This window comes from Sceloporus undulatus, chromosome 4 (genome assembly GCF_019175285.1).
Source record: "Sceloporus undulatus isolate JIND9_A2432 ecotype Alabama chromosome 4, SceUnd_v1.1, whole genome shotgun sequence".
NCBI lineage: Eukaryota > Metazoa > Chordata > Lepidosauria > Squamata > Phrynosomatidae > Sceloporus > Sceloporus undulatus.
In genome coordinates, this window is record NC_056525.1 from 132,762,442 (window position 1) to 132,788,594 (window position 26,153).

The 26,153-nt window shown below is 41.2% G+C and overlaps 2 protein-coding genes across 6 annotated transcripts in view; one reads left to right on the forward strand and one right to left on the reverse strand.

Annotated features, from left to right (window-relative positions):
- The first annotated feature begins 1,074 nt into the window (after positions 1-1,074).
- Positions 1,075-12,583, forward strand: PCDH12 (protocadherin 12). Of its 2 annotated transcripts, XM_042464830.1 has the most exons (6): positions 1,075-1,176; positions 2,290-2,810; positions 3,488-4,381; positions 6,677-6,774; positions 8,927-9,039; positions 11,042-12,583. In XM_042464830.1, exons 3-6 carry the CDS (start codon positions 3,779-3,781, stop codon positions 11,431-11,433), a joined length of 1,206 nt encoding a protein of 401 aa, XP_042320764.1. In that variant the 5' UTR covers positions 1,075-1,176; positions 2,290-2,810; positions 3,488-3,778; the 3' UTR covers positions 11,434-12,583. The 2 variants fall into 2 exon arrangements, with proteins under 2 accessions (XP_042320764.1, XP_042320765.1); XM_042464831.1 differs by lacking the exon at positions 1,075-1,176 and having other exon boundaries at positions 2,078-2,810; positions 6,710-6,774.
- An 82-nt stretch (positions 12,584-12,665) lies between these two features.
- Positions 12,666-26,153, reverse strand: part of DELE1 (DAP3 binding cell death enhancer 1) — a 35,033-nt gene continuing 21,545 nt past the window's right edge. For 2 of the 4 annotated variants that reach the window (XM_042464829.1, XM_042464828.1), the window contains exons 7-11: positions 20,808-20,901; positions 18,244-18,386; positions 17,068-17,229; positions 13,348-13,489; positions 12,666-13,123 (exon numbers count right to left, since the gene is read on the reverse strand). In XM_042464829.1, coding sequence (XP_042320763.1) covers positions 12,894-13,123; positions 13,348-13,489; positions 17,068-17,229; positions 18,244-18,386; positions 20,808-20,901 — 771 coding nt within the window. In that variant the 3' untranslated portion in view covers positions 12,666-12,893. Of the gene's footprint in view, positions 13,124-13,302; positions 13,490-17,067; positions 17,230-18,243; positions 18,387-20,807; positions 20,902-26,153 lie in introns of all 4 variants that reach the window. The other 2 variants (XM_042464827.1, XM_042464826.1) reach the window with 1 other exon arrangement.

The following is a 26,153-nucleotide window of genomic DNA, read 5'->3' on the forward strand; positions in this document are numbered from 1 at the left end:
GCAAGAAAGACAATGAGAACCCGCAGCCTTTAAGATCATGGTGGACATGAGGAATTAGAGCACGTGATAGGAGAGAAGCACTGGCAAAAAGCAACTTTCACATATGAAAGACTTTCACATATGAGACTTTGCTTAAGCTTTCTGAGCATTGCTGGGATTTGGCTGGCAGTTTGGAGCTGTGCTGCTGCTACTCCTGCTTATTTTGCTCAGACATGCCGAAAGAAGAGGTAGCAAAAGAAACCATGTTTGTGTTGTGGGAGAACAACTTGAAACTATGTGGGGAAGGCACAGCTCTGGTGAAAGAGAGAAGAAGTATCTGGGGTTGACTGAGAGTCCTTCCTCGCTGGAGGGGAGAAGTGGGAAGCCAGTTGCATGCCTTCTGATCTGGTGAGGAAGGATTAAAACTCCAGGGAGAAGCTTCTTCCTTTGCACCAGGATACCTTGGGAGCAGCAACTGAGAAGCCTCTCGCCTGCAGCAGCCTATGTTGCAAAGCCAGCATGGGTGAAAGGCTGCTCAGTCACTGATCAGTCAGCTGCTTGGTTGTTGCTCTCAGGGTGACTGGGTGCAAAGGGAGCAGTGACCGAGCAGCTGTTTGAACAGTGATTGAGCAGCTGGACAAGCAGCAATTGAGAAGCCTCGACTATGCCAGCCAAGTCTGACATGGGAGAGGGGCTTTTTGGTCACTGTTTACCAGTTGCTTAGTCACTGTTCCCTTTGTATCTAGTCACATTGGGAGCAGCAACTGAGCAGCCAGCCAGCTAGCCATCCTTTTGTAAGGAAAGATAGAGGAGCAAGATAGAGGAGCAGGCATGGGCCACTGCCTCTGCTGTATTCACAGAGGCTGAGGCAGAAGAGGATGCTGTGGCAAGCTGGGAATGGCTGAGGTAGATGCCGCTGGCTGGCTGGATGCTGCCCAAATAACAGACATAATATCAAGCAAAAAGCATTGGAAAGTGCTAGAGTTGTCATTCAAAAGCAAAGGGAGCGGTAGCCCCCCCCAATTAAACTTGACCACCATCCATGTTGCTACTTGCTGGTCCAGGTTGTTTGTCTGTCTCCTGCAACTCCCATGCCTTCTGGAAGTAACTTTCCCAAGAAGACTGCTGCTCTTGTTGAGGAACTATGGAAACAGGGAATTCATTTGGAGAGAAATTGTGGAACCAGGAAGGAAATGTGTGAGTGGGGAGCTATGTTTTGAAATAATTTAACTCCCATGTTATGAGCCTCAGAACCAGGATAAAGTATGAGACTGTTAACTTTATTTGGAAACTGATATCCAACTCTATGCTATGTTTTTTTTCTAGTTTTCGTTGTTGTTGTTGTTGCTTAATCCTTTTAAAGAAATGCAAGCCAAACTGAACTTCTACTGAGAATGTGATGTTTCTCAGTTACCTCACCGTGCCCATCACCACCACCACCACTACCTGCCACATGATTTTACTCCTAGGGCCATAGTACTCTAAATGTACCAGATCTCATACGATATTGGAAGCTAAGTAGGGTCTGTTAAAACACTTTTGATGTTGTTATTTAAATTGCCTAACTGGGATATTTCTGGAGCGTTTTGCTAGCAAAACTGGAGAGTGAAGCAGCTGGAATGACGTGCAGGATAAGAGAAGCCCTGGTAAGGTCAAAGGTGAAAAATTAGGATAACGAAAGCATGGCTGCCTTTGATCTCATTTTAACATGTAATAATATTGCTCTTCTTATTGTCTATTGATTTTGGCAAATCAAACTACTGGGTGCAGTTTTGGAGTCAACCGGCAAACATATGGGGGCATTCCTAAAGTCTGTGCCAATAGATTGAACTGACTTCCTTGTTTTGGCATGTCCAAGTCAAGTGTTTAGGTTTGTCATCACACCTCTCTGTGTTGCCTGCTGGACGCAGACAAAGCCATTCATTTTCCCAGTTTCCTTGCAAGCACATCTCGGCCAAGCCATTGTACAGCTGGCCTCTTTCCTCCCCTTTCCTGTAGGTGGGGTTTCCCTAGGAAATGGCTTGGCAGGAAACTGAATGAAGCAAAGGGGCCACCCTGCACACATTATGCTCTTGCTAAGGTCCCAGCAGTTCGAAAGGGGTGGGTGGTGGGGAGCACTAATAAGGGGTGCATTTGGACAATAGCTACTCTTATCTAGAGAACTGATTCTTCCTGTGTTTTCAGAAAATGTCTACAGGATTAACTGTGTTATGTTGTCATTCAGAATAATGTGTCCAGGGTTATATATTCTTATACTTGGTGTTTTATTTTTCTGTTGATGGATCATCAGAAACTTTCTACATTTTCCAGATATTATCAATTGCTGGAGAAAGTGCAGGTTGATACTGTGATGAGGAGGCTATCTGAGGAACTTGGCTGGACATAGGGCAATTGGAACCTTCTGGATATTTCATTTTTCTGCGGTGTTTACTCTCTGGGAGAACTCTCAAGATGGTTTGTTAAGTACATGGAGGTGGCTGAACCAAGAACAGCTCTGCCACAACAGAAGCACCAGAGTTACTTTGTACAGTGTTTTTGTTTCCAAATATTTAACCTTGATTTGTGTGGAATTCACACCTTGGACACCAATGACAGTTTGCCTCAGTTTCCCCAAATGGTACTGGAATTAGAGTTACCAGAAAGTGTATTGTTAGACTGAGCCCTGGAACTACATGCTGGCTCTAATGTCTTCTCTTCCTACTTCCTGTCATCCGGTGAGAATTTTGCCTAGGAAGTAACAGCTGGTTATCATGAAACTTTGTTTGGGAGTGCAACTCTTCTGATGTGGAGACCATGGTGCTAATCCTATCCCAGCACCTTGCAAGATTTTGGTAAGTGGATGCGTCAGTGATAATACCAATATTTAATTCATCCTGGCTGGACAGACAACTGCCAGAAAGTTAACGCAAGGACAGCTTTGTTGTTTTGGGGACAGTATTTGACCCTGATCCAGGCAACTAAGGGCTGGTAGATTGCTACACTGGTGAGTATTTTCCTTTGAGAAGGATCAGTCTTGATAAGTTGTTGAAAAGTAGCCTCTTAGGAAAGTTGAGAGAAGCACAGCCTGATGTTGCTAGCCCTGGGTTAGGGAACCCTTACTTCACTGTTCACATCAGTGATGCTGATAACAGCTCCAGCCTTGAAACACATCCTTATGTTTCTGTTGCTTGTTAGTTTTCAGGGCCCAGGATGCAGAAGCAGGCAGTGGGGGAGTGTGGGTCCATAGAGCATTCAGTTCTGAGGGGTTTGCCAGTTTTGACTTTAGTTTAATAGCTGACAACATAGGATAGCATAGGCTGTCATCCAATGTTTCTGTGAAAGTCAGTGTGCCTCATGTTAATGACAGCCCTCCAGTGGTAATAAAGTCAGAGCTGGAAGGTAGTTGGGTAAGTGTCGAGCTGTGTGTGGATTCTGACATGGGTTTTGTTCTAGTATACAAAGAATAAGATAGCTCTAAACTAACTTCCTCAGCTAACACTCCTTTTGTTATTCACTGTACTTGCAACAGATGTGGATTCTGGCCTCAATGGAGCATTGCTGCTCAACATCCAAAATGGCAATGAAACTGATATCTGTGCCCTTTATTCCTAGCCTTGGCAGCTTCATCTCAATGGCAGCATTGCCAGAAGCCTTGTGGTGAACGTGACCTGAAACGGTCTGTGAGTGACCAAGGGGTGGGGCTGCTTTGTACCAGCTTCCTGGTGAAGATAATATTTAGTAGACATTGTGAATACATGCTTGATCCTTTTCCTGTATACCAGTCTGTCTCTGGTGGTTGCTTTCCCATTTTCTGATCAGCATGGGGTTGATCATTTCTGTGTGTAAAAGGGAGAAGCATGCTACTATGGCTTACAACTGCCGGGAAGCAGAGCAAGTTTACAGCCAACAGCTGCTGAAGAAGCCTCCCAAACCCATTGAGAAAGCAGACATCTGTATAGTGCCTGTAATACGGCAGGAAGATGCTAAACAACCACAGGCTGAGGTAGAGGCTTTGCCAGAAAGTGTTTGGACTGATTGCTTGGAAAAGACGTGCTATATGACTCCAACTCTGTACAGGACCCTTAGGAACCAGCAAAACCAAATCAGCTTTGTTGATCAAAGTGAAAGATTTGCTCTCCCAGCTATGCATGTGCAACACAGGCCTTTCTCTGCTCTGAAGATTGGAAATCCTTGTGCTCAGAATGTGTGGCCCACTGGCCAAAAGTCATATTCTGTCTCCCGGCCCAAGGGCCCTTTGTCAGAAGTAGCTCCACGACAACGGGAAAGGCCTGTCCCTAAGGCAAGCCCAGAAGAAGCTCACAGTCACCGGCACATCTTAAGAAGCCTGGTGAGGCTCTCCATGGCTGCTCTTGCTGAACAAGGCTCTGGCAGACAGTTAAGCATTGAATCAGCCCCTGTGCAGGTAAGAGGTGGCTTTGAGGAAAGGAGAGGATGGATGATGGGAAATGTGTAAGTACGATAGGGTGTAGACACATAATGGAGTACGATTCCTTACTGATATATAATTACATTATCTAATGCAGTGATTCCCAAACTTTAATCTTCCAGGGGTTTTGGCTTCTCTGACCTAGGTCATATGCCTGTAAATACTTTCCTCACTCAGGAATTCCTCACCCAGGAATTCTGGAGCTGAAGTCCAAAACATCTGGAGGACCAAATTTTGGGAACCATTTATCTAATGCTTTAATGTTGTTCATTTAAAAAATTACAAACGTTTTAAGGTGCATGGCAAATCAAATGATACACTAAATGAGGGTGGTAGGTTATGTGCTGTGATGATATTGGCTTAACAACAAAGCAAACCCTACTACTGTAGTGCTCTCTGATGTGGGAGACCAGCATTGTTTCCTCCAGTGGACCACGACCTGGTATCATATTTGTGTCCATTAGCTACAGTTGTTTCTTTCTTTCTTGGAAGATCTTCAAGGAGTGGCAGCTGATGACTTGAAGATGTCACCAGTTCATGAAACACCACTTTGAATAGCACTTTTCAACTGAATATGGCTGACTGAATGAGGGAAGAATTTAGAGGCATGTGACCTAGGCCTGACAAGCCAATGACAGCTGGCTCATAAACGGATGGCAGTTTTTCTTGCATATTTTTGTACCAGTTTCTATCCTAATTAATTGAAGAGTAAATTATATAAGCTGCAAGAAATTACAGTTAAGCAGTATTTATTTCTGTACTTTCTGCACCAGGGTTACTTCCAGTGCAGTCCTATTAAGTACAGTGGGTCCTTGGTATCTCCTAGGGTTTGGTTCCAGGACACCCTGTTGATACCAAAATCCGTGGATGCTCAAGTCCCATTAAATACAATAGTATAGTAAAATGGTGTTCCTTATATAAAATGGCTAAGTCAAGGTTTGCTTTTTGGAATTTATATATTTTTTGAACATTTTCACATTGTGGATACTTGAATTCATGGATACAAAATCCACAGATACAGAGGGCCAACTGTAATTACTCAGAAGTAATTCCTACCATGTCTAGTGCAGGTGTGTTTCCTGGTTCTTACTACTCATTGGACTCAATACAGAAAGAGTTTCTATTTTATTTATCTTTTACTTTTTTGTTTGTATAGTGAAAGAAGGGAGAGATGGGAGGGAAGAAAGTGAATCCAGTCCTCACAATGTATAGATACTTTCAAGATAGTGGTGTTGAAGAAGACTTAGCTTAAAGGTAGCACTTCTACTCAGGGTTGCTATGCTTACATCCTATGTTTGTTTACTCAGAAGTAAGCTATGTTCAGTATGCTTACTTCTAGGTAAGCATGTGCTACAGCTAAGTGTGCGCACTTGAAACTGCAATAATGGAAATATCAATTTAGTACATTTGTCGTTTAAATAACCTTCTAAACTCTTGCAGCACCTGAAACACAATGGCTCTAACTTTTGTGAATTTTTTCTCAGAAGGCTTTTTTTTCCAGAAGGTAGAAGCACTGTATTTCCGGTGTTACAAAAGCTCTGTTTACATGGAGAGATACATGGATTGTAAATCTTAAGATCAGAAGGAAATGTAATCCATACAGTAAAGGCAAGCAATAATAGCCATATTAACACTGGGATCCTAACAGACTAATTAACATATGCAATGTGATTAAAAACAAACCCCTTTTTCCTTTTTGAAACCACAGGAAATTGGGGTGAATGTCTTGATGAGTTGCAGTTGCCCTTTTTTGTGCTGCAAGCTGCCTCTCCCAATTAAATGTCAGTACGGTGGGCCTAAATGTACCAGAACCTGTCTAATCTTGGAAGCTAGGCAGGGTGAGACCTAGTTAGTACTTGGATGGGAAACAGCCAAGGAATACCAGATGATGTAGACTATGTTTCAAAAGAAGGAACTACCAAAACCACCTGTGAGTATTCCTTGCCTAGGAAATCTCTGTGAAATGAAAGAGGTTGCCATAAGTCGACAGACAACACACATAGAGTTGTATGATTGCTAGTGGTTGCTGTGGTTATATGAGATTCATACTGACACAACTGGCTTGGGGTGAAGGGAAGCAAGAGGAATCTTTTTCTACCAATAATTTTATCTTTCTCTTGACATATCTTTCTCTGGATATAACCAAGTGGGAAGGAATATATATCTATATCTATATATATATCCAGAATGATGCATTGAGGTGGGGATATCCTGTCAGGAAACAGCTTTGGTAGGAAGTGTTTGCAATAACTTGCTTTTCCTGCCTTTCAGCAAATCTCACAGTTGCTGTCTCTTCTGCACCAGGGCCAAGTGAAGCCTAAACCCAATCACAGAGGGAATAAATACACTGCTAAACATGTGTGTTGTAGGTGAGTTTCATGCATGCCATGTGCCCTGGACAGATTCTATCCCATAATTAGAGATGACTGTGGTTTTCAAGCCTGACTGTCAGTGTAACCACCAAGTTTTAAATGGGTTTGTCTTCTGAGCCTATAAGGTCCCCCCCTCCCCTTTTGGCCTAACTCCTATCCGTAAAAAAACCCTTTGACATATACAACTTAAAACAGGCAATTTTTTTCCTTTACTCCTTATTTGTTTGGCTAAAGTGAGTACAGTATAGTAGCAGAAAGTGATCACATCCTGGGTTCAAACCTTACTTCGGCCATGAACTCTCATTAACTACACAGAAACCACTACAGGTAAAACCAGACAAGAGTCTCACCTGCAGTTTACTAGTAAAACAGTTTAGCTTCCTTCCACTTCTTTCCCATGTTGTGATACAAATGTGGGGAGACCTGCACCTCTTGGCAACTTTTTTTCTACTTTCCTTTCCACCTTAGTTTTCAGTACCCTGCTTGCTGGGTACTGAGAGGCAAAAGTGCTCTTTTGATAAAGAAAGGGGAAATTACCAATCCGTAGAGAAATGGAGTAAACATGATACATTTGTTGAGGAAATGTTGAGGCTTGGAAGTGTCAAGACACTGATTATAATGCTCATCTCTTTTAAACTCTAGCATCAAATACTTAATCTACACCTGGCAGTGAACCCTCAAAGATCAGTTACCATACACAGAATGTTCATATTATCTAATGTCAATTCAAGCACAATCAAAGGCCCAATTCAGACCAGCGCTTTGCGCTGGCCTGGCCACGTACTAGGGTTGCGTGGGGACAGAGTGTCTGCATGCCCTGCAACCCTAGTACGTGGCAGAGGCGTCATCATGGCAGCCTCCCATCTACATGGGGGCTGCCATGATTGCATCACACATGCACTGCATCCAAACGGCGTGGCACGTGCATGATATCTCTGCACTTCCCAACAGCATGGGAAGGAGTTCCGAAACAGAGCTCCTATTGGGAGCTGCCTTGTTCCTGCATCCACCAAACGGCTGCGGGAATGATGCCAGGGACAAAGGGGCCAGGTGGCTCCTTTCTCCCATGGCTGTGGCACCCAGGGTGTCCAGGGGCATGAAGCCCCAAGGACACCACTTTTCTGCACCACCGAGAAGCAGCATTTTGACACTTCTCCGTAGTCCAGAAAAACTCTGGATTGGGGCCGCAGGGCTGCCGGTGAGGTTGCCCTACCCCCAGCTTGGAGATAAAAGGGGTGCCACAGACCCGGCCCTTTGGGGCAGCTTGTACCGCGCCTCAATTTCCTTTAGGTTTTAGTGGCCCCATGTGCCCTATCTGAAACAGCAATTCATGAGCCTCCTCTCCTGTAGTAGGGATAGTTGCTGAAATTACTAATGGAGGCCATGCCTTCTGTTAAGGAACCAGCAGTAGTGCTAGATGCTTCTGATTTTGCTGAAGTGGGGTACAGTATATGCTCAATGATTGCTCTTTCCCCTTCATTGCTGGAGAGGGTGAATTATTAGGCAGTTCCTACTCTTGCAGAGCTGGGCTGGCTTAGAACTCAGAAATACTGCTGCCATGCCATTTCTTGATTGGCCTTTTAATATTATGCACTCTTTTAGTATGATGCTTTTTTTCTGGGCATGTACACAAAACTTGGTGAGTATTTCCCATCGGTATTCCCAATCAGCAAAGCTTCTGTCAAAACTCATCAGAAGGTACCCAGCCATGTTTTTGGGTACCAAAGATACCAGTTCAAAACACATGATATTTCACTGTATTGTTCACATTTGTAATTCATGAGATGTAGGTGAAACAGGTCAGGAAATCACCAAACAATATGGTGTTATTGGTGGAGTTGTTATATGATACCTTGGTCTCAATTAGGAATAATAAACCCATATGATTAAATTTAAGAAACTGGAATGTGTTTATTAGCACATATGCTTATTCATTTTTATCCAGTGCTGCAATTGAGTATATACATTTCTAGTTATTAAGCTTCCCACCCATGGATCTACACAAGGAAGAATTCAGTTAAATGCCATGTAAAGTGGTGACACAATATAAGTAGTAGATGATGATAAGTATGATAACCTAGTTGGCCTGGCATCTCTCTTGTTGGGTGGTAAATTAGCTCCATTGTATTAAACTTCTTTTTCTCTCCAGGAACCCCCACCCAAATGTGGAGGATCTCATAACTAAGGCGGACAATGAGAATAGGCATTGTGACCTGGAGCTACTAGGAGAAGAACTTGGGAACATTTTAGATTGTCCATCAGGTGAGACATACTCATTCATGATTTTTCTACTTTAGTGGAGCTAAGTGTCAGGAGCCATATGTTGACTGTCCTGATACTTTCACATTTCCAAAGGTGAATGGATGAAAGAACAGCCAGCCAGCCTTGCAGGTACGTTTCTTTACTAAAAACATATTTTAGCCTCTAACCCAAACTTAGTGATAATATAATGTTATATTATCTATGAATTGGCACAGAAAGAGAGTAGCACATTGTTAGGATGCTTTTGTAGTGGCCAATGCAGTCACTAAAATCCTTAGTTCATACTGAATGAATAGTTTCCTCTGCTTCTGCTAGGAATGGGAGGGCAAGGAACTATACCAGACACTGAAGCCTCATCCTTGTTGTGAACAACCTGCCCACCACTTTGCAGATAAAATTGCTTGTACCCGCTTAGATACTATAGTTAGTATAGACCCACCGGCTTCCACTTGTACAGACTACTGACCAGGGCTAGTTCTAAAGAGCATACCTTTATAAAGGGCATGCCCTTGTTACAACAGCTTAGTTGGCTGTCACTCTGTTTCTGGGTACAATTCAAAGTGCTGGTTATGCCCAAATCCCATATGGCTTAGATCTGGGTCATCTGAACTGTGGTATTCTTCCATATGAACCTACCTGGTTTTTGAGATCTTGAGCAGAGGCCTTTCTCTTCGCCAGGGCCGGCTCTAGGTATTTGGCCGCCCTGGGTGAGAAGTATTTTGGCATCCCCTGTCACCCCTCATAATTTGGCACCCCCTGTCACCCCTGGATTTCTGCTGTTTCGTTTGTTAAAGCTAAACATGACATGAAACTTAAGTTTAGTTAATATAAGTAGTTTGTTTCCTTTTGTTAAAGTTTTAGCTTTCAGCTTGTATTGTCTCTGTAGCCTAATTTATTGCCTTTTATAGAACAACATTCTTTTTCTGATTTCTGATTACGTAATGATAAAAGACATAGGATACAGGGCGGCTGTGTGCCCCCATCCCCTAAGATAACATAATAATAAATAGAGTACTACAACTAAAACTTCCTCTTTACTTAGTTTAAAACTTGTCATAGGAATGCAACACAGTATCAAACATTCAAAATCAAGCATAAACACTGAAACACTACTGCATGATCACTACCAAAAATGCAAAACACAAAACAGTAAACTCAAGATGACTGGCATTCTGTGTTGTGGCACCAAGGGTAAGGTGGGTGGGCAGCGAGAGGAGAGGAGGTGGCTGTTGACTTTGAGGTTACATTCAAGGCGTATGCGGAAGGAGGAGGATGTACCATGTGACCGTACCACGGACACAGGAAGGCTTACATTTATGTTTTGGCCATTGTACAAAGAAACTGTCATACTGTAGCTTGCTTTTATGTTGCTTGCTGTAATGAGTTTTCACTTTAATATTATTTAATTACACAAAAAATCATACAAAAAATTACTGCCTTAACCATACTTGGAGGATGCAGCAGCTACATGTTGGAAGTAGCAGTGTGCAATAAATATCGCCGAAGCTGCTTTCTCCATCTGTAATCACGGTTTAAAAGCTATGTGTAGTTATCTCTTATGTCTCCTTGAGTCCCAGGGCTGGGGAAAGTAGGAAATGAATAAGTAATCTAAATACAGTAAATGAATAAATAAATAATTCCTAATGAAAGAAAATATTATTAGGTTCCCTAATACCTACCTCTAGTATATGAGAATTTCCTAGGCATTGGAATGGGGGAAGTACAGCGTAAAAAGTGTACACATTTTTTAAAAGGGCAAAAACAAATGGGAACACAGTGGGAAGAGCAGCCTTCCAATGGTCTATGGGAGGCCAATGTGTGCTACCTTAATCCCCAGCAGTTGACCATCCCTGGGGTAGAGACTTGCCTTTTAAACCTATTATTTTAAAGGAGGACCAGAAAGTTGAATTCTATGATCAGTGGGATTACAGAGCTCATGTGGCCTTGAAGTTTTTTTCCCCTTCATAGAAATTTAACTAATCTGTTCTTGCCCCACTTGTAGGGCCGGGCATGGACCAGCAGACTGAAGCAGGTCCAGCATGGATGGGCAGGTTGTCCATTCCTCTATCACTTGACTACAAGGATAATGTTGTATCACCAAGCACATTATTGTTTCCAGTGAGCCAGGAAACCAGAAACAGAGACGCGCCTCAAACTTTTGAGACCTTTGGCAAAGCAACTGGATGCAAAGTGAACACAGCAGAGCCCGGGCTGGCAAGCACCTTCCTCTCTGAAATGGGCACTCTGTTTGAGATGATCTTGGCTCAGAATCCCCGACCCCAAATGGATTCATCCTTGGACTTCTTGCCACAAGTCTCAATATGTAGCCAAACCCTAGATCTGGATGGAGATGTTTTGGGAGCTAACAGAGCTTTGAGCCATAGAACATTTTGAAAAAAAGGGTTTTCAATATAAAGGCCTCTCTGTGACTCCTAACTGCAACAGCAAGGATGTGTGAACAAACTCAGCTCAGGGAACACTGCCTTTAAATCTTTTACATCCCAGGTACTATCAGCCAGTCTGCCAACCTTAGCAAATACCTTCTGACATGGAATTAAAACTGCAGAGGTCCTAACAATCCTTCCTCATGAAACCATGGTATATGAAAATTGTGTAGGAGGTCTCAACTATTGCTAATATGCATGGGAGACTGAAAGGCAATTTGGAGCATAGGTGATTTTTCTCTTCAAACCTTTTCTGATTAAGATGATGGAATGGCAACATCTAAGCTTGATTCTGTTGTTTATGTCAGACTTTTAGTCTCTAGTTGAGACTCAAACGAACTATGAAGATTCCATTTATAGTCTCATGAAACTTAAAAGCCAATCTTTGAGTTTGTTTCTTTAAAAATAGATAAACTCTCAGAAATCAAATGTTTGCTCCTAAACTCAATATCTATTTTTATTCTAACATATTATCACTGCTATTAAGAGAATTTAGCATCACTTGAGCTGTCTGAAATTTATGCACTTTACCATCAACCTTGGGCTTATATGACTTATTGCCCTCGTCCTAAATTTTCTCTTTTGAGAAATATAGGCAAAAACTATTTTTTTTCTCCCAAAAATAGAGTTCCTTGTGCAGCAAGAAAAATTCAATAACTAGCCTGCTCAAAGTACAAATAAAAAATAAAAAATGGTTTCTGCAATATACTGTGGACTGCAGGACCAGTCCATAGTGGCTTAGAGTTAGTTTAAAAAAAACCTATTTATTATACTTGTTGCCTCCTTTACATTGGTCCTAATCCACATCTGCAAAGTTTCAGCAATACTTCAGCATTGTGCTTTGAGAATCATTGTATCAGACTTTGTATCAGACACTGATTTTAGAATAGTGACAAAATTGTTTATTAAGTTTTATAACCCACAGACCTTCATGTTAATGAAGCAGATTTGCTTTCATTAGCATTCCTTGTGCAGTAACAAAAGAAAAGTGACTCAGTAGTCTGTTTACCTTTATAGTTAATTACCTAGATGAAATATTTCCAGAGTACTACTTTTATGTTTGTGTAACAGTACAGTTCAACTCTGACATCTGTGGGAAACCCTCTCCTTCGGCAAGTCACCAGTTATGTTTCCTAGGGGCAGAAGATGGTATGTGAAAGAAGGAAAATAAGTGAGATAGAATGAGACAGAACACCAGAGCTTCTTTATTTGGCAGTGATATTAATTGATACGGCTCCCTGTTCACAATTTTTAAAAGAATCATCAAGAAACAAAGTATATATTTAGCATAAAAGGAAAACACATGCATCAAATGTCCATATGTTTTTTTTCTAAAAATGTTGATGGCGCCAGCCATGTACAGGTACCCTCTTCTAGAGGTCAGAAGAGAATGTTTGTTCATGGGCCATGTTAGCTTATTACTGTTCCAGGGGACCAAGCTAAGGATTGTAGTTTGAGGGTGAGGCCATCAGAGAAAACTGGACTATGCTTACAGTTTACAGAGCCACTTGCTATATCACTCAGGCTTCCTGTGCTCCAGGACCGTAGTATGTTAAAAACTGGCTGATCCAAGCTCTGAAGACACGGACTGGATGAAAAAGTTCGCACTGCCTGTGGTAATAGATACCAACTGTGCATATCTAGAAATGAAAGAGAATATCACACAATTTTTTCAGCTGTAATAACATACACACTGCGAAGATTATAAAACACTTGTAAGTATTTGTTCCTTTTTGACTCTGTCCCAATTTCCTCACCATATTGAAAGTTTCTTCTTGCCCATCCTAACTTACTCTTCAGTAACTATCATTCTACACACCTTCCCCAACTTTGTTCAACAATAGCAGGTCCCTCAATCCAGTACCTGCCATCTCCTCCTCTGTCATTACTTTCATTCTCTTCTGTACAGTCTTGTAACTTGCAGTATCTACTTGCTGGTAATGTCTTCTATGGATTCGAAGGCCGTTCTCATAGCAAGTACCCAAAGGACATTTTCTCGAGGAATTCTACATGCAAACACATGTGTTTAAGATCCTTGGCACACAGAGAGAAAAACAGCAACCTCAAAGCAACTGTATACTTCCAATATTTAATAAAATTATTATTGTAAATTCTAAAACCATACTCTCTAGCAGTGCACAGGCAAATACACAAAAACTGGCCTTTTGGAGACCTTTTAGTCTTGGAGACTAAAGGGATTCGCTTTACTATGATGTAGGAGTAGCAGCAGCCTGCTGCTTTTTGGGGTCAGCGTTAATCCATTGTTCTGGAAACAGTTCTTGCAGTTGAAGGAACATGGGCTCCTCCTATTTGGCCTCTTGTTGACTTGGAAAGGAGCTGTAGGTAAAGTAAAGGTAAAAACCTGTACTGTAGGGATTTCTGTCATGCCAAGATAATGTGAGGAATGGGTCTAAATGAAGTGAACAAAATTATTTAGTTGCCTAAGAAGGCAGAGGGTATTTGAAAGTACTGGGTATCTCTAAAATATGGTAACAGACACAAGATTTTGACATTTCTCCCTCTAATTGGCATTTAGGCATAGATGATTGTGAAACTGTTGACAGGATAAGTAAAGGGGAAACAACTTAATTGGTTACTGAGCAGTCCTTGGATGAATGAGTGTATAACAATGCTTGGAACAAAGAAGGCAGCTAATCCCAGTACAGAGAGGTCTGTGATGGAAAGGAGGGGCATCTGTGAACGAGAGAAGATTGTGAAAAAGAGACAGATGGATGAGGCAGCTGGGAGTGAATGTTTACTGGATGTCTGAACTGACTGAAGGAAAAGGTCTGGCATAACTCCATTTGACTTTTGATATATGTTTGGAATTAAGAACTGGAACTTGTTAAAACATTTATTGTTTTACAGGATATAATAAACTACATTAATAATCTTGTTATTTTGTGAACTTTGACCAGCATCATTTACCCTGAACCAAGGGTTGGTCACACTTACCATGAAGAACAGAAAGCTGCCATCCATAGTTTTTTGTGGGTTTTTTGGGGCTATGTGGCCATGTTCTAGAAGAGTTTATTCCCGACATTTTGCCAGCATCTGTGGCTGGCATCTTCAGAGAAGATTTATTTATTATTTATTTATTTACGGTATTTAGACTCCACCCTTCAGCCTTAAAGGCTCTCAGAGCAGCTTACAATTATTATTATTTTTAATTAGATGGTTTACAGATTGCTATGAAGATGCCAGCCACAGATGCTGGCAAAATGTTAGGAATAAACTCTTCTAGAGCATGGCCACATAGCCCAAAAAACCCACAAAAAGCTATGGATGCCAGCCATGAAAGCCTTCGACTTCACTAACATACATCATCCACAGTGAGATCATCTGGACACTGAGGATCCAAATCCAAAAAAGGTATTTTAAAGGAGGACTGAAAGGCAGAGTGTCAAGATATCAAGGCTAGGAACTGTGGGACCAGCCTTGGGAAGGATTACACTACAAAAAAAGTACAATTTTTGTGTGTGTGTCAAGCAGAAAGATTGAATGTTCCAGAGCAGTGGGAGGATTGATTCAGTGATACAATTGAGTGATCCAGTAAGGAGACTTATTTGGTTCAGGTAAAGCCAAAAAGAAACCTTGTGTGTGGACAGTTGGCAGAATTGTGCCAGAAGTGGTGAAACGACCCAGTTAGAATATCTGAGAGTACAGTTTAAAAACAAAAGAGTAATATCGAGTTTAAAAATTGTGGTAACATACCATGAAGCTGTGAAAATACTCATTTTAAGTACATTAGAAAGAGGTGCTACAAAGTTTAAAATTAATACAGTATAACCCCTGAAGTAAACACTGTAGTATAGTAGAGGGATTACGAGAAGGAACCCAGTAAAACCAAAGAAATTGTCAGATCTAACATCCAAAGGATAAAGTGATTTCTGAGGTAAATGCTTGTGGTATTGTTGGAAATAAGAAGCAGGCATAAAGGAAAGTGCTTTAGTTCTTATTACATGGTTTCCTGAGGTTAAAGTTTTGGGTAAGCGTAAGGAAATACTGACTACACCTCCCAAGAAAGTTAAGGCCACATTGGAAAGCTGAAGTTAAGGGGAAGAAGAAGTGAACAACAGAAACCACCGTTTCTGAAACTATAGTGGGGAAATACAGAAAATAAAAGGAAGACTTGAATTGTCTAAACTAGCCTTAAGAAAAAAGGAACTTCAGTGTGATGAAAAATTAGAAATTTTGGAAATGGAGACAGGGAAAAAATTGGAAAAGGAGAGAGAGGTGAGGGAGAAAAAGAGTTCACGAGATAGAGATGTATAACATGAAATTGAAGGAACTGGAATTAACAGCCATTTTAACTTCTAGAGCTACTAATGGTTTAACAGTAGCACTAATGATTCCACTCCACTTGATGTAAACAATTTCCAAAGCATTTCAAAGGTGGTACATTTGGTATTGCACAAGCACACTTTTTCCCAACTTCTAGGAAGGATACAAGGTGTTCAGCATTCCACATGCACAGAGATGCAGCACCTATAGCTACTATAGAGTCACAGGAAGGTATGCAGATGATGTGACTAAGCAAATGGAAGAAATGTTGAAGATAGGAGCAATTATATCCTCAGAGAGCCCTTGGACATCATGTGTAATCCTGACTGAGAAATCAGACTACGCTATTAGGTTTTGGGTAGATTACAGAAAGCTCAACCTGGTGACCCAAACAGATTCTGCCCTGTGCCTTGATTAGATGACCTAGAATAATAGAATCATAGCGTTGGAAGAGCCCATAAGGGCCATCCAGTCCAACCCCCTGTCATGCAGGAATTCACAATCAAAGCACCTCTGCTTAAAGACCTGATAGAGAGAATGAGGAGGGCTAAGTACATCTTCAACATGGATCTAACAAAGGGATACTAGTAGGTCTCATTAAACCCAGAGGAACAAGCCAAGATGGCATTTATCATTCATGTATCCATTTATCCTCCCACAACCTGAGAAGGAATGACTCAATGGAAAAGACAATAATTCTAGCATAGGTGGAGGGATGTAGAAAGAGAGGAAGATCACATGCTGGATGGATGGATGGATTCTATTAAGGAGCACACAGACATGAATTTACAGGACCTAAGCAGAGCAGTTGAAGACAAGGGAGTCTTGGAGATGTCTCATCCACAGGGTTGCCATGAGTCAGGATCAACTTGAGGGCAGTTAACAACAACAAAAAGATTGTTTGAGTCCACAGTTCTGCCTAGAAATGCCCCTTCTAGTTTTCAGAGATTAGATTTCAGAGACATATGTATGCTGCCTGAACTGATTAGGCCCATCTCATCCATCTTAAGCTGTAAATGCTGATTTCTTTCTTCCTCAATTCTGTTTTGGGGTGTATATTCTAGGCATGTAGTGCCCACTAAAAATAATTAAATGTAAGAAAATGAGTAAAGAGTTGCACAGTCTGCACTATAATGCATTGACCAAAAGAAACCTGGCTGGCAGCTCAACATACAATCATGATATATACACAAAGCTAAACTCCTGGGCCAAAGGAAAGGATTCTTGTCACTTCTAACTCTTTTGGGAGACCTATCTTTCTTCTGAATACTACATCAGCACACTACTAATTTATAGTCACCTGGGTGAGCCCTGGTTTGGCTGTCTTGTCCAGTAAACTAGCTGGTTCTTTTACATTTTCATTGCTGTGTCGCTGGGGCCAGCACCGGAGAAGCCACTTGGCATAGTGATACTGGGCCATGGTATGCCCTTGCTGAGCGGCTCGCTTGTAGTAGAGAATTGCCTAAAGACAAATAACACCAGAAAATATATATGCTGTATTATATAATCTTACACCTCTGCCAGAAAATGAATATGTTCCTCTGAGAAGCCTCTCCTTTCCTGCTTCAGTGCCATTCATCACAGAAGAAATCAGCCAGGTACGTTAGCCCCAGTACTCATTAGTGAGAAATAACCATGCAGGGGGCGGTGGGTAGGAAAAAGAGAGTCGCTCAGGAAACTTTAAATTCTATCTTATTTCTGGATGCCTACAGCTTTCTTTCTTTCATCACAACTCTGTTAATTAAATTGTTTAAGAATATAACAATCACAGAATCATAGAGCTGGGAGAGGACACAAGGGCCATCCAGTCCAACCCCCTGCCATGCAGGAACACACAATCAAGACACTCCTGACAGATGGCCATCCAGGAGACTCTACCACACTCTGAGGCAATGTATTCTTGAATCCATTGCTTAGTCTCCTAGTCTCTGGAGCAGCAGAAAACAAGCTTGTTCCTTTTTCAATATCATACCCTTTTAAATGTTTAAACAGGGCTATCATATCACCTCTTAACCTTCTCTTCTCCAAGCTAAACATTCCCAGCTCCCTAAGTCATTCCTCGTAGGGCTTAGTTTCCAGACCCTTCACTATTTTACTTGCCCTTGTTTGGACATACTCCAGCTTGTCAATATCTTTCTTGAATTGTGGTGCCCAGAACTGGACACAGTATTCCAGGTAAGGTCTGACCAAAGCAGAATACAGTGCTACTATGAAGGATTGTGCTGGACCAGACAAAGGCCTATCAAATCTAGCACTGTCTCTGTTAATTATCAATTAGATGTTCCAATAGGAAAGTCCCACAAGACTTCACCTTTACCCTTCCTCTCCTTACACCTCAATATCCTCCTTACACTTCAATATCCCTATTTCTTCCAGTTAATACTAACACTCTCTAAGTGACTAAGGCACTCTTTGATCAGTATTCTGAAAACATAAGCAAGACACAGGCCAGTTAATACAGTTGGGGCTGGAGGACCTTGGCAATGTCCTTCTTGGTGCCTCTTCCATGTTCATAGCAGATTGCCACGTTGAACTGGGCTTTACTGTAGTTCTGGTCTGCTGCCAGCTTGAAATATGAAAAGGCCATTTTGTGCTGTCCATCTTGCATGTACTGAAGCCCTGGGAAAATAGCAACAACAGATCCAGGCAACACTGGTATAAAGTAATTATCTGAATAAAGGGGCAAGCAACAACTCCAGCTAGCACAGGAAAAATACCTGCAGGAGAACATCTAACTCCAAAGCCCTAAACATGAGGTTATTTCATTGGTAAAGAAGGAGAGAGGGTAGCCGTTAAATATAAAATGTGTCAATCCCAGTTCCTATGATGTACCTTCCCATTTGTTTTCATGCAGATTTCTCTGTAACCTATGAGAAGACCAAAAAATAAAACAAAACAAACAAAAAGCAAATAAACAAATAAACCCCAAAATATTAAATTTAAATTTTAAATTCAATTCAAAATGTGAACACCTTTAAATATATTTGATACTGGTTTCATTTGATCAGGAAACTGATAATCCTCACCTCCCATTTCTTCTCTGTATCAGACCTGCCCCCCCCCCAAAAAAAAATCAGGCAGACACTTCAGGGCAAAGTGGTTGGCACAAGACCTTGGAAAAGAGCAATATGGGAGAGAGGGAGGGAAGGATGAAGATGAACATGTGGCAGGATGGTGAAAGAAAGTGGTGGAGCACCATCTTGCCCTCTGACCTCTCAGGTGGGATGCATTCCACCAGCCAACGGCATCGCGTAGAAAGCTTTGCCACAAAAACTGATTCTCTTAAAGATCCACCTGAAAGCTGCTCAACAAGAGGGACACTGGTGAAGATAGCTGCTTGTTAACAGCACAATTCATGCACTTGCAGGACCTAGTATTAAGCTTATATAGCTATGGAAGGATTCCACAAGGGCAGAATCACAGTGTCCTGGATAAACCCTTGACTTAAGGCTGAGTCGGGGCACTGTCTGGTCAAGACATGAGCCCTGGAAATTACAGCGTGCCCACTGCAAAGTTGAAGAATTGTAAGATTCACTAATGTCAACTGGGCAGAAGCTTCTCCAAGCACAGAATTACAGTATCATTGAAGGAGCTTGGAGGACCCTAGCTGAACAAGGTAGAAGAAACCGTCTGTTTAGTTGGTGATTTATTATGCTTGAGTAAGTAAAAGCAGTTTGTATTGCATATATTTGAAGTCCAGTGAACATTCTTAAAATATTTAAAAATCAAAAGTAACAAGATGGACAACATAAATAATAACCACTAAAAAGATTGAAGACTAAGGCTGGATCTGCATTGCAGTAATAATCCAGTTTGACACCACTTTAACTGCCCTGGCTCACAGCTATGGCATTCTGGGAATTGTAGTTTGCTGTGGCCCCAGAGGGCTCTGTTCAAACCAGATTATTGATGCAGATCCAGCCAAAATTAAGTGGCAATTTAGACTGTGAATAAGAATTAAATTGAGTATCTTCATGATTTAAACAATTAAAAGGTTTATATGGATGCCAAATTCTAGGAAAGGGGAATAAATATTGTCTCTAATACTGGAACTTAAACTGGAATTTATAAGCCATCATAAATATGGCTTCCTCCTGCTATGCTCTGCCTGCTGCTGCAGCCCACTGAAGAGCCCTCAGAGTCACACCCTCTGAGGTTGAAAATGTTGTGCACAGAGTCAACTGCATGGCTCAGCACCGTGTTGTGACTTCAGAGCAGCAACTTGGGCTCTGGATTTTTTGTGAAATGGCAAATAGCCCGGATTCAATGTGGAACTGTCCTTCCAACATGAAGACAGTCTACAGTTGAATCAAGCCTTTGGCGCTGTCCCATTTGGACAGGGTGATGTGAGGGCATGGGGAAAACAGTAAGCAAATGGCTTATTGACCATACTTCTCTCATCCCTGCAACGGCAAACTCCTCTGAACAACGTTCACCTTAGGGTTGCCATAAGTAAAAAATGATTTTAGGATACACAGTAACAACAGAATTTCAAGGAAGCAAAGTGGAGGGCTCCACTGTTATGACTTTCCCCCTGCTGTTTCCTCCTCCCCATTTCATTCTCTGTGCAGATCAGTGGCTCACTGATCAATCAGTATAGTCCTTCATAAACTACTTGCAACATCAGTGGTTCATGAACCACATAATGGGGAGCCACATGCTTTATACAAAGGAATGGCCATCCAAGAGACTGGGGATAAACCAACATCACAGTACTTGACTAAGAGCTGAAGAAGAAAAGAGGGGCGAGGAGCTCCTGAACACTGCTGCTGAAGAACAGACAGGTCTACACTCCCACTGAAAGCTATGGGATATATGGTGGCAATTTACAGAGCAATAAAAGCTTTGAGGGCAATATGATTAAAATCAGAATGAGGAAAGGACAACTGGAGAACATAGCTCTGATTAGGTATGAGATGCCTGTTGATTTGCCAAGTTTCTCCAACCTTTTAGTCTCTTTCCCAGGCACTATGATATTCTAAACACATTCAAGCCTCTGTTTAATGAAAGTTAAGGCACATATGCCTGATGAGATGTTACCGAGAATGTTGAATGCCACGGAAATGCTGGTCTGAATAACCTGTTCCATTTGAGAAGCAGCTTCATTTACAGGCGCCTCCTCTGCCACATTGCCCTGTACAGAAGAGGCAAACAATCAACACTGTGTATAGATTGTAACTCCATACATCTGTGGCAAAACATCCCCATAGTTGTCACAGTATAGTGCAAGTAGTTTAGGAAATTTCAACCTCTTTTCCCAACACATATTTTGATCTTTCCCCCCAGGAAATGCTGCTCAGTAGCAGTTACTTTCAAAGGTATCCACCAAGACAGTCTGTCCTGGAAGGAAGGCATTTCAGCTATACTTCCCTGAGAAGGGATGTGGCATACATCTTAGCTCCAAAGAGTCTAGCCATTTCTTGAGGATAAACAATGTCAATATGATCATGACATTTCTCTATCCTTCTTTTTCAAATAGTAGGAAATGGTGATGTTCATACTGACACTCTGTGCCATTTTGTAAACATATGTGGTGCTGTACAGTTTCTCACAGCTAGATAGTCACCGAGAAGAAATAGTTCAGAATTTAAACACACACTTGTGTATGTGCACAATGCAAACCTGACTTGCAGCCTATAGCATCATAACATACAAATCAATAAGAAAACATCAGGCAGTTAAACAACATATATTCTGCAGCACAATGCAGTGACTTCTCCCCCCCCATGTTTTTAGATTATTATTTAAGGCTAATTGAAATGTCACCATGGAGTTTATTACATGGGAGGCAAAGCACGCAAATCCCGTGGATAAACAGGAATTAAATCCAGGAATATCCTGCAAAAGCGCAATTGTTTTCAGATGTCGTCCCCCAAGATCACCATTATCCTGCATTTAACTAGTGAATAAAGTGGGCAAAACATGCTGTTTTTTAATTTTGGGATTTTCCCAAAAATAAAAAGTGTCCAAAAGCAGCCAAAAGCAGCTGAACCCTGCACTTTACGTAATGGGTTAAATGCGGGATAATGGCAATATTGTAGGACGTTGTCTGAAAACAATCCTACTTTGTGGGATATTCCCGGATTTAATTCCTGTTTATCCACGGGATTTGGGCACTTCCCTCCCATATGATAAACTCCCATGAGGGAAGTTACAGAACTGAACATAATAACATTGCATATTTTTTATCTCTGTTCCCATTTCTCCATCTCTACTCTTCTCTTTTCTTTTGTTGATCCTTAGATTACCAATAGTTGAAAATTCCCTGGAAAGTGCTTGCTTATTTTCATAGAGAATCATTATATCACAGAGATCATTATACAAAAACTATGTTGTCCATGGGAATAAATGCATTACTGTGCTTTCAGCAAGGTAAATTTCTGATGCTTGTTCACAGCATGCTGCTCCTAGAGAAATCTAGGAGAAATCCACATTTGACTCTGGCGGGAACTGTGTTCCTTGACTCCTCTGCATCACATTATTTTTGAAACATTCATTTGAAAGTTCCAGTGAAATTAAAAGGAAGTCTATTATTGACAATTATAACCTAAGGATCAACAGAAGAAGAGGGGACTGAAGGAAATGGTTTCTTAAATCCCCTGTGACAATCTGTGGTAAGCAGTGTTGCTAACTCAACTTTGTCTTTGACACTGTTTGTGTTACAACTTTCTAAAGTTGCTGAAAATGCTCTTAAGGAAATTCTTAAGGAATGTTACAAACCTGTACAGCCATAAAGACTGCGTTTCCCAGTAAGGGCCTAGACAGATGGCTTGTTTTGTGAAATGCAGCCCTGCTACTGAGGTTTGGAACATTGCCTGTTAGATATGTTGCCATAGCAGTCATCCTGCTCTTCAAACATTTGAGTCAACAATAATACTGTCTGCCTTTGCATCATTTCCAAATCATCTGGTATGTCAGTTCCTTGTGGATGGGTAGCCCAATTGTAAAGGGAAAACTTAGAAAAGGTATTATAAAGCTAGAATAATGCAGACTCTCCACCTAAAAATATCCGAAACAGCCATTGTTCTTTTTTAATGGAAAATTTAGATACATCTAATACCATTACAAAGAAATCCGTCCTTCTCTGAAGACTAGATCTTAACATTTTAGCTGCAGTGTTGAGGGCTACCTGGAAAAGCCCAGAAATATAAACTTCAAACTGTACTGAGATTCTGGAATATTATGATACATATCTCATCTTTACTGTCATATCCATGACTACAACCTATCTTTGTGTCACAGAACCATATTCTTTTTAGCACACATGCTCATTTTGCAATTTTAATGTGTGTGTTACTGTCCTATATCTTAATAGGTTTTGCTTTGTAACTAGGTTTACAGTTCTATTCTTACTTACTTGCCTTTATGCAGTTTGGCTTTGAATAAATTTATACAGGATTGCAATGTAAGATATAATCATTTGGAATTCTGAGTGGCCCAATCAACATTTCCAGTTCCCAGCAATCCTAGCAAAAATGGGTATAAGACAGTTCTCCTCATGAGCTTTTCTGAGCCAAGCCTTCAGCTTTTAAGTGGGATATGCAGTTGAAAACCCAACCATTTATTCGGCCCATTTGTTTAATGCATTCAGGAAGTTCTCAATTGCAACTGTGCTCAGTGGCCATGCCCACTGTCTTGTATTTTGGCTGTTTGTACCTGCTGCTTTACATGAACTGGATGGGAAAGGTCTGAAGGGGGGAACCTGCTCTAACATGTAGGTTTTCCACCTGATCTAGAAGCATGCACAAATAGGGCTCTGTCTTTTATGGGACACCTACATGTCTACACATGGCTCCCCACTTCAGATATTCCCACTGCACAATATGTAGAAGCAGGGGGACAAGTGGCTGTGACAGTTGTTTGCATGGTGCAGAATGCATGATACTTTCTTTTCCTTTACCTAGTGAGGGGAAAAGACTTATATTCTCTTTTATTTGTAACACAAATAAGTTATAGAAATATATATTCTTTCTTGAAAATTAGCTGACACCTAGACAATGCCAAAAAATATCCATAGTAAGAGAGATGAATACAAGTCCCACCCCTGCCCAAGTCTGTAGGTAAATTAAAGACAGGACTGTACATAAAGGGACAATCTCCTCCCTGACCATTTATGGCACCTCTGCATTTGTGACAGACTTGCTAAAGTACTACATGATATTTTGGGGGGAGGAGGTATAAGAAGAGAGTGATGTATGATGTTTTTCTAAACTTTAGGCTGCTTAGTGAGGTAGGACACAGGTGGGATTTTAACTAGGAGCTGCTTGATCCCAGGTGCAGGTGAAACAGGGAAAAAACGACTCATTTCTGTCACTTCAGTGTTGCCCATAAGGATTTGCGTTGTAGAAGCACTGTGGGTTGAAGGCTAGGCTATAATCTCGGTGTAACTGCTTATTGATTTTTGTATGGAGGAGTAATGAATCAAATGAGGTTCCACCTGCAAGTTGGAATAAACTACAGCCCAAACACAGGTTCCCCATGCTCCCGGTAATCTGCCATTATATAGTCTTTTGGCTCTCCCTAATCTTGCCTTCTAGCTCTACCTCTGCCTTTTACTAGCTTAGAGGGCCTATTTGTACTTCTTGCTGTTATCCCAAACTATGTTCCAGATCTTGAGGGCTCAAAATTGCTAGGCTCAATTTGAATGCATTTATAAGGCACTCTTTTCCATCTCAGATTTTAATGATAGCTACAAACTTCCCTACCAGTCCACTTCCACCCATTGAGTTTCCAGAATTCTCCCTGCCATTAGAACACTGATTACTCAAAGCCCATCTCCTCTCCTCTCCTACACCATTTTTCAAGATAAAATTCTGTTGGCCAAGGAGGAAAAAAGGGGGATGGAGGCCTCCTTTCTCTCTAGATCTTCACTGGCATAATAAGCCATAAGTAGTCCAGTGGAAATGTAATTTTCCCAAGTGCTATTGAGTTCAATAGCCCTTGACAAAATAACATTTCACAGAGGCTGCATTTGGCCTGGTATGTTGTATTGCAGTCAGCAAGCTATGTCACACAGTCTGTTTATAGTCCAGACTCTTTTTTTCTGTGAATCCATGAGACAGTAAAACATGCTGTTGGTATTAGTCAGCAAGGACTAGAAATCATGAGAAAAAGGACAGAAACAGAGAAAAGAAAAGAATGAAAGAAAAGATGACTGCTTAGAGACAAGAAAGGCTGGAGAGATACAGGTGAAAAAAGAATAAAAGAAGGTGTTGCATGGCCCTTTTATTCCATGGGTAGAGCCAGAGTTAGGATCTAATTAGTTAAAACCACTTAACCTATCAGTTAAGTTAGATATTTTCCAATTATAAAGAGCAACACAATTCTATTTCCTTTTTTAAACAACTGGTTGACATAAGCCCAAAACAGACAGGCCAAAAGAAATGGTTTCTGGCCACTTTGGGGGCATGATGTTCAGATGATGCACATTCTCAAAGCAGCTAGAAGCCATTCCAAGGCTGCTAAAGATGGCCTGAAGCCGCTGGTGGCAGCCGTTTTGGACTGCGGCGGTGGTCTGCCTTGGGAGCGGCCCATGCAGTTGCCGCAGTCCTGGGCCAATTGTGGGCTGATCACAGCTGGAACAGCCAGAGGTTCCTTATTGCTCGTCTGCTTCGCTCCTTAATTTGCTAAATGTTAATAAATTTAATTAAGTTTTCTCTTTTATGTAGATTAACTTATGTTAGCATCCCAGCATTAACTAAACTGCAGAATAAAGTTATTAATTAAATAAATGAGAAGGCAAACTTTTTTCCATTTCCTTTTACCACAATTTACCTAATTTTTGCTGATTTTTGCAAAATGACTTTTTACTTTTCATTGAGCTCTCAATTAACTATCACATTAGTTAATTCCAAGGTTAAAAGAATTTTAAGGAATGCTTGGAAAGAGGTTGTCTTCTTTGCATCCAGACAGTCCTCCTGAATTCTACACCTGACACCAAATAAAGCTCCTTATCTTTCCTTGGTACTGAATTTTGAATTTCTTAATCCTGAGATTTATGCTGGGATCCACATAGGAATCTATCCTACTTATCTATGTCCTTCTTCTAGTTTAGTAACTAAAGGAAGGCTAGGGGGGCATTCACACTTATTTTTTTGTCTCAAGGAGATGTGGATCAATTGGTGTTCCCGACACATTTTCCATTTCCAAACCTCTCCATGGCATTTTAACCCTGTTGCCATTCACACCTGACATCGTTTAGATTTAAAATGGAGGTGCCTCCATTTCCAGGAATGATGCAGTGCAATCTGAATTGATTTGATAGCTTACTCATACTACCAAACATGCAGGTCGCTGTTTCTCTTTTAAAAAGTCACACTTAATGATCTGATGTCGAATACACCTGGTTAAGTGGGTTTTTTGTAGCGTTCCCCGCAAACTGCACTG

What these genes read in the sequence shown, in the direction of transcription:
- PCDH12 (XM_042464830.1), top strand. Translation starts at nt 3,779, where the DNA reads ATGGGGTTGATCATTTCTGTGTGTAAAAGGGAGAAGCATGCTACTATG. An exon ending in TTGAATCAGCCCCTGTGCAG is followed by an intron (nt 4,382 to 6,676) that starts GTAAGAGGTGGC and finishes CCTGCCTTTCAG; the next exon opens with CAAATCTCACAGTTGCTGTC. An exon ending in CATTTTAGATTGTCCATCAG is followed by an intron (nt 9,040 to 11,041) that starts GTGAGACATACT and finishes CCCCACTTGTAG; the next exon opens with GGCCGGGCATGGACCAGCAG.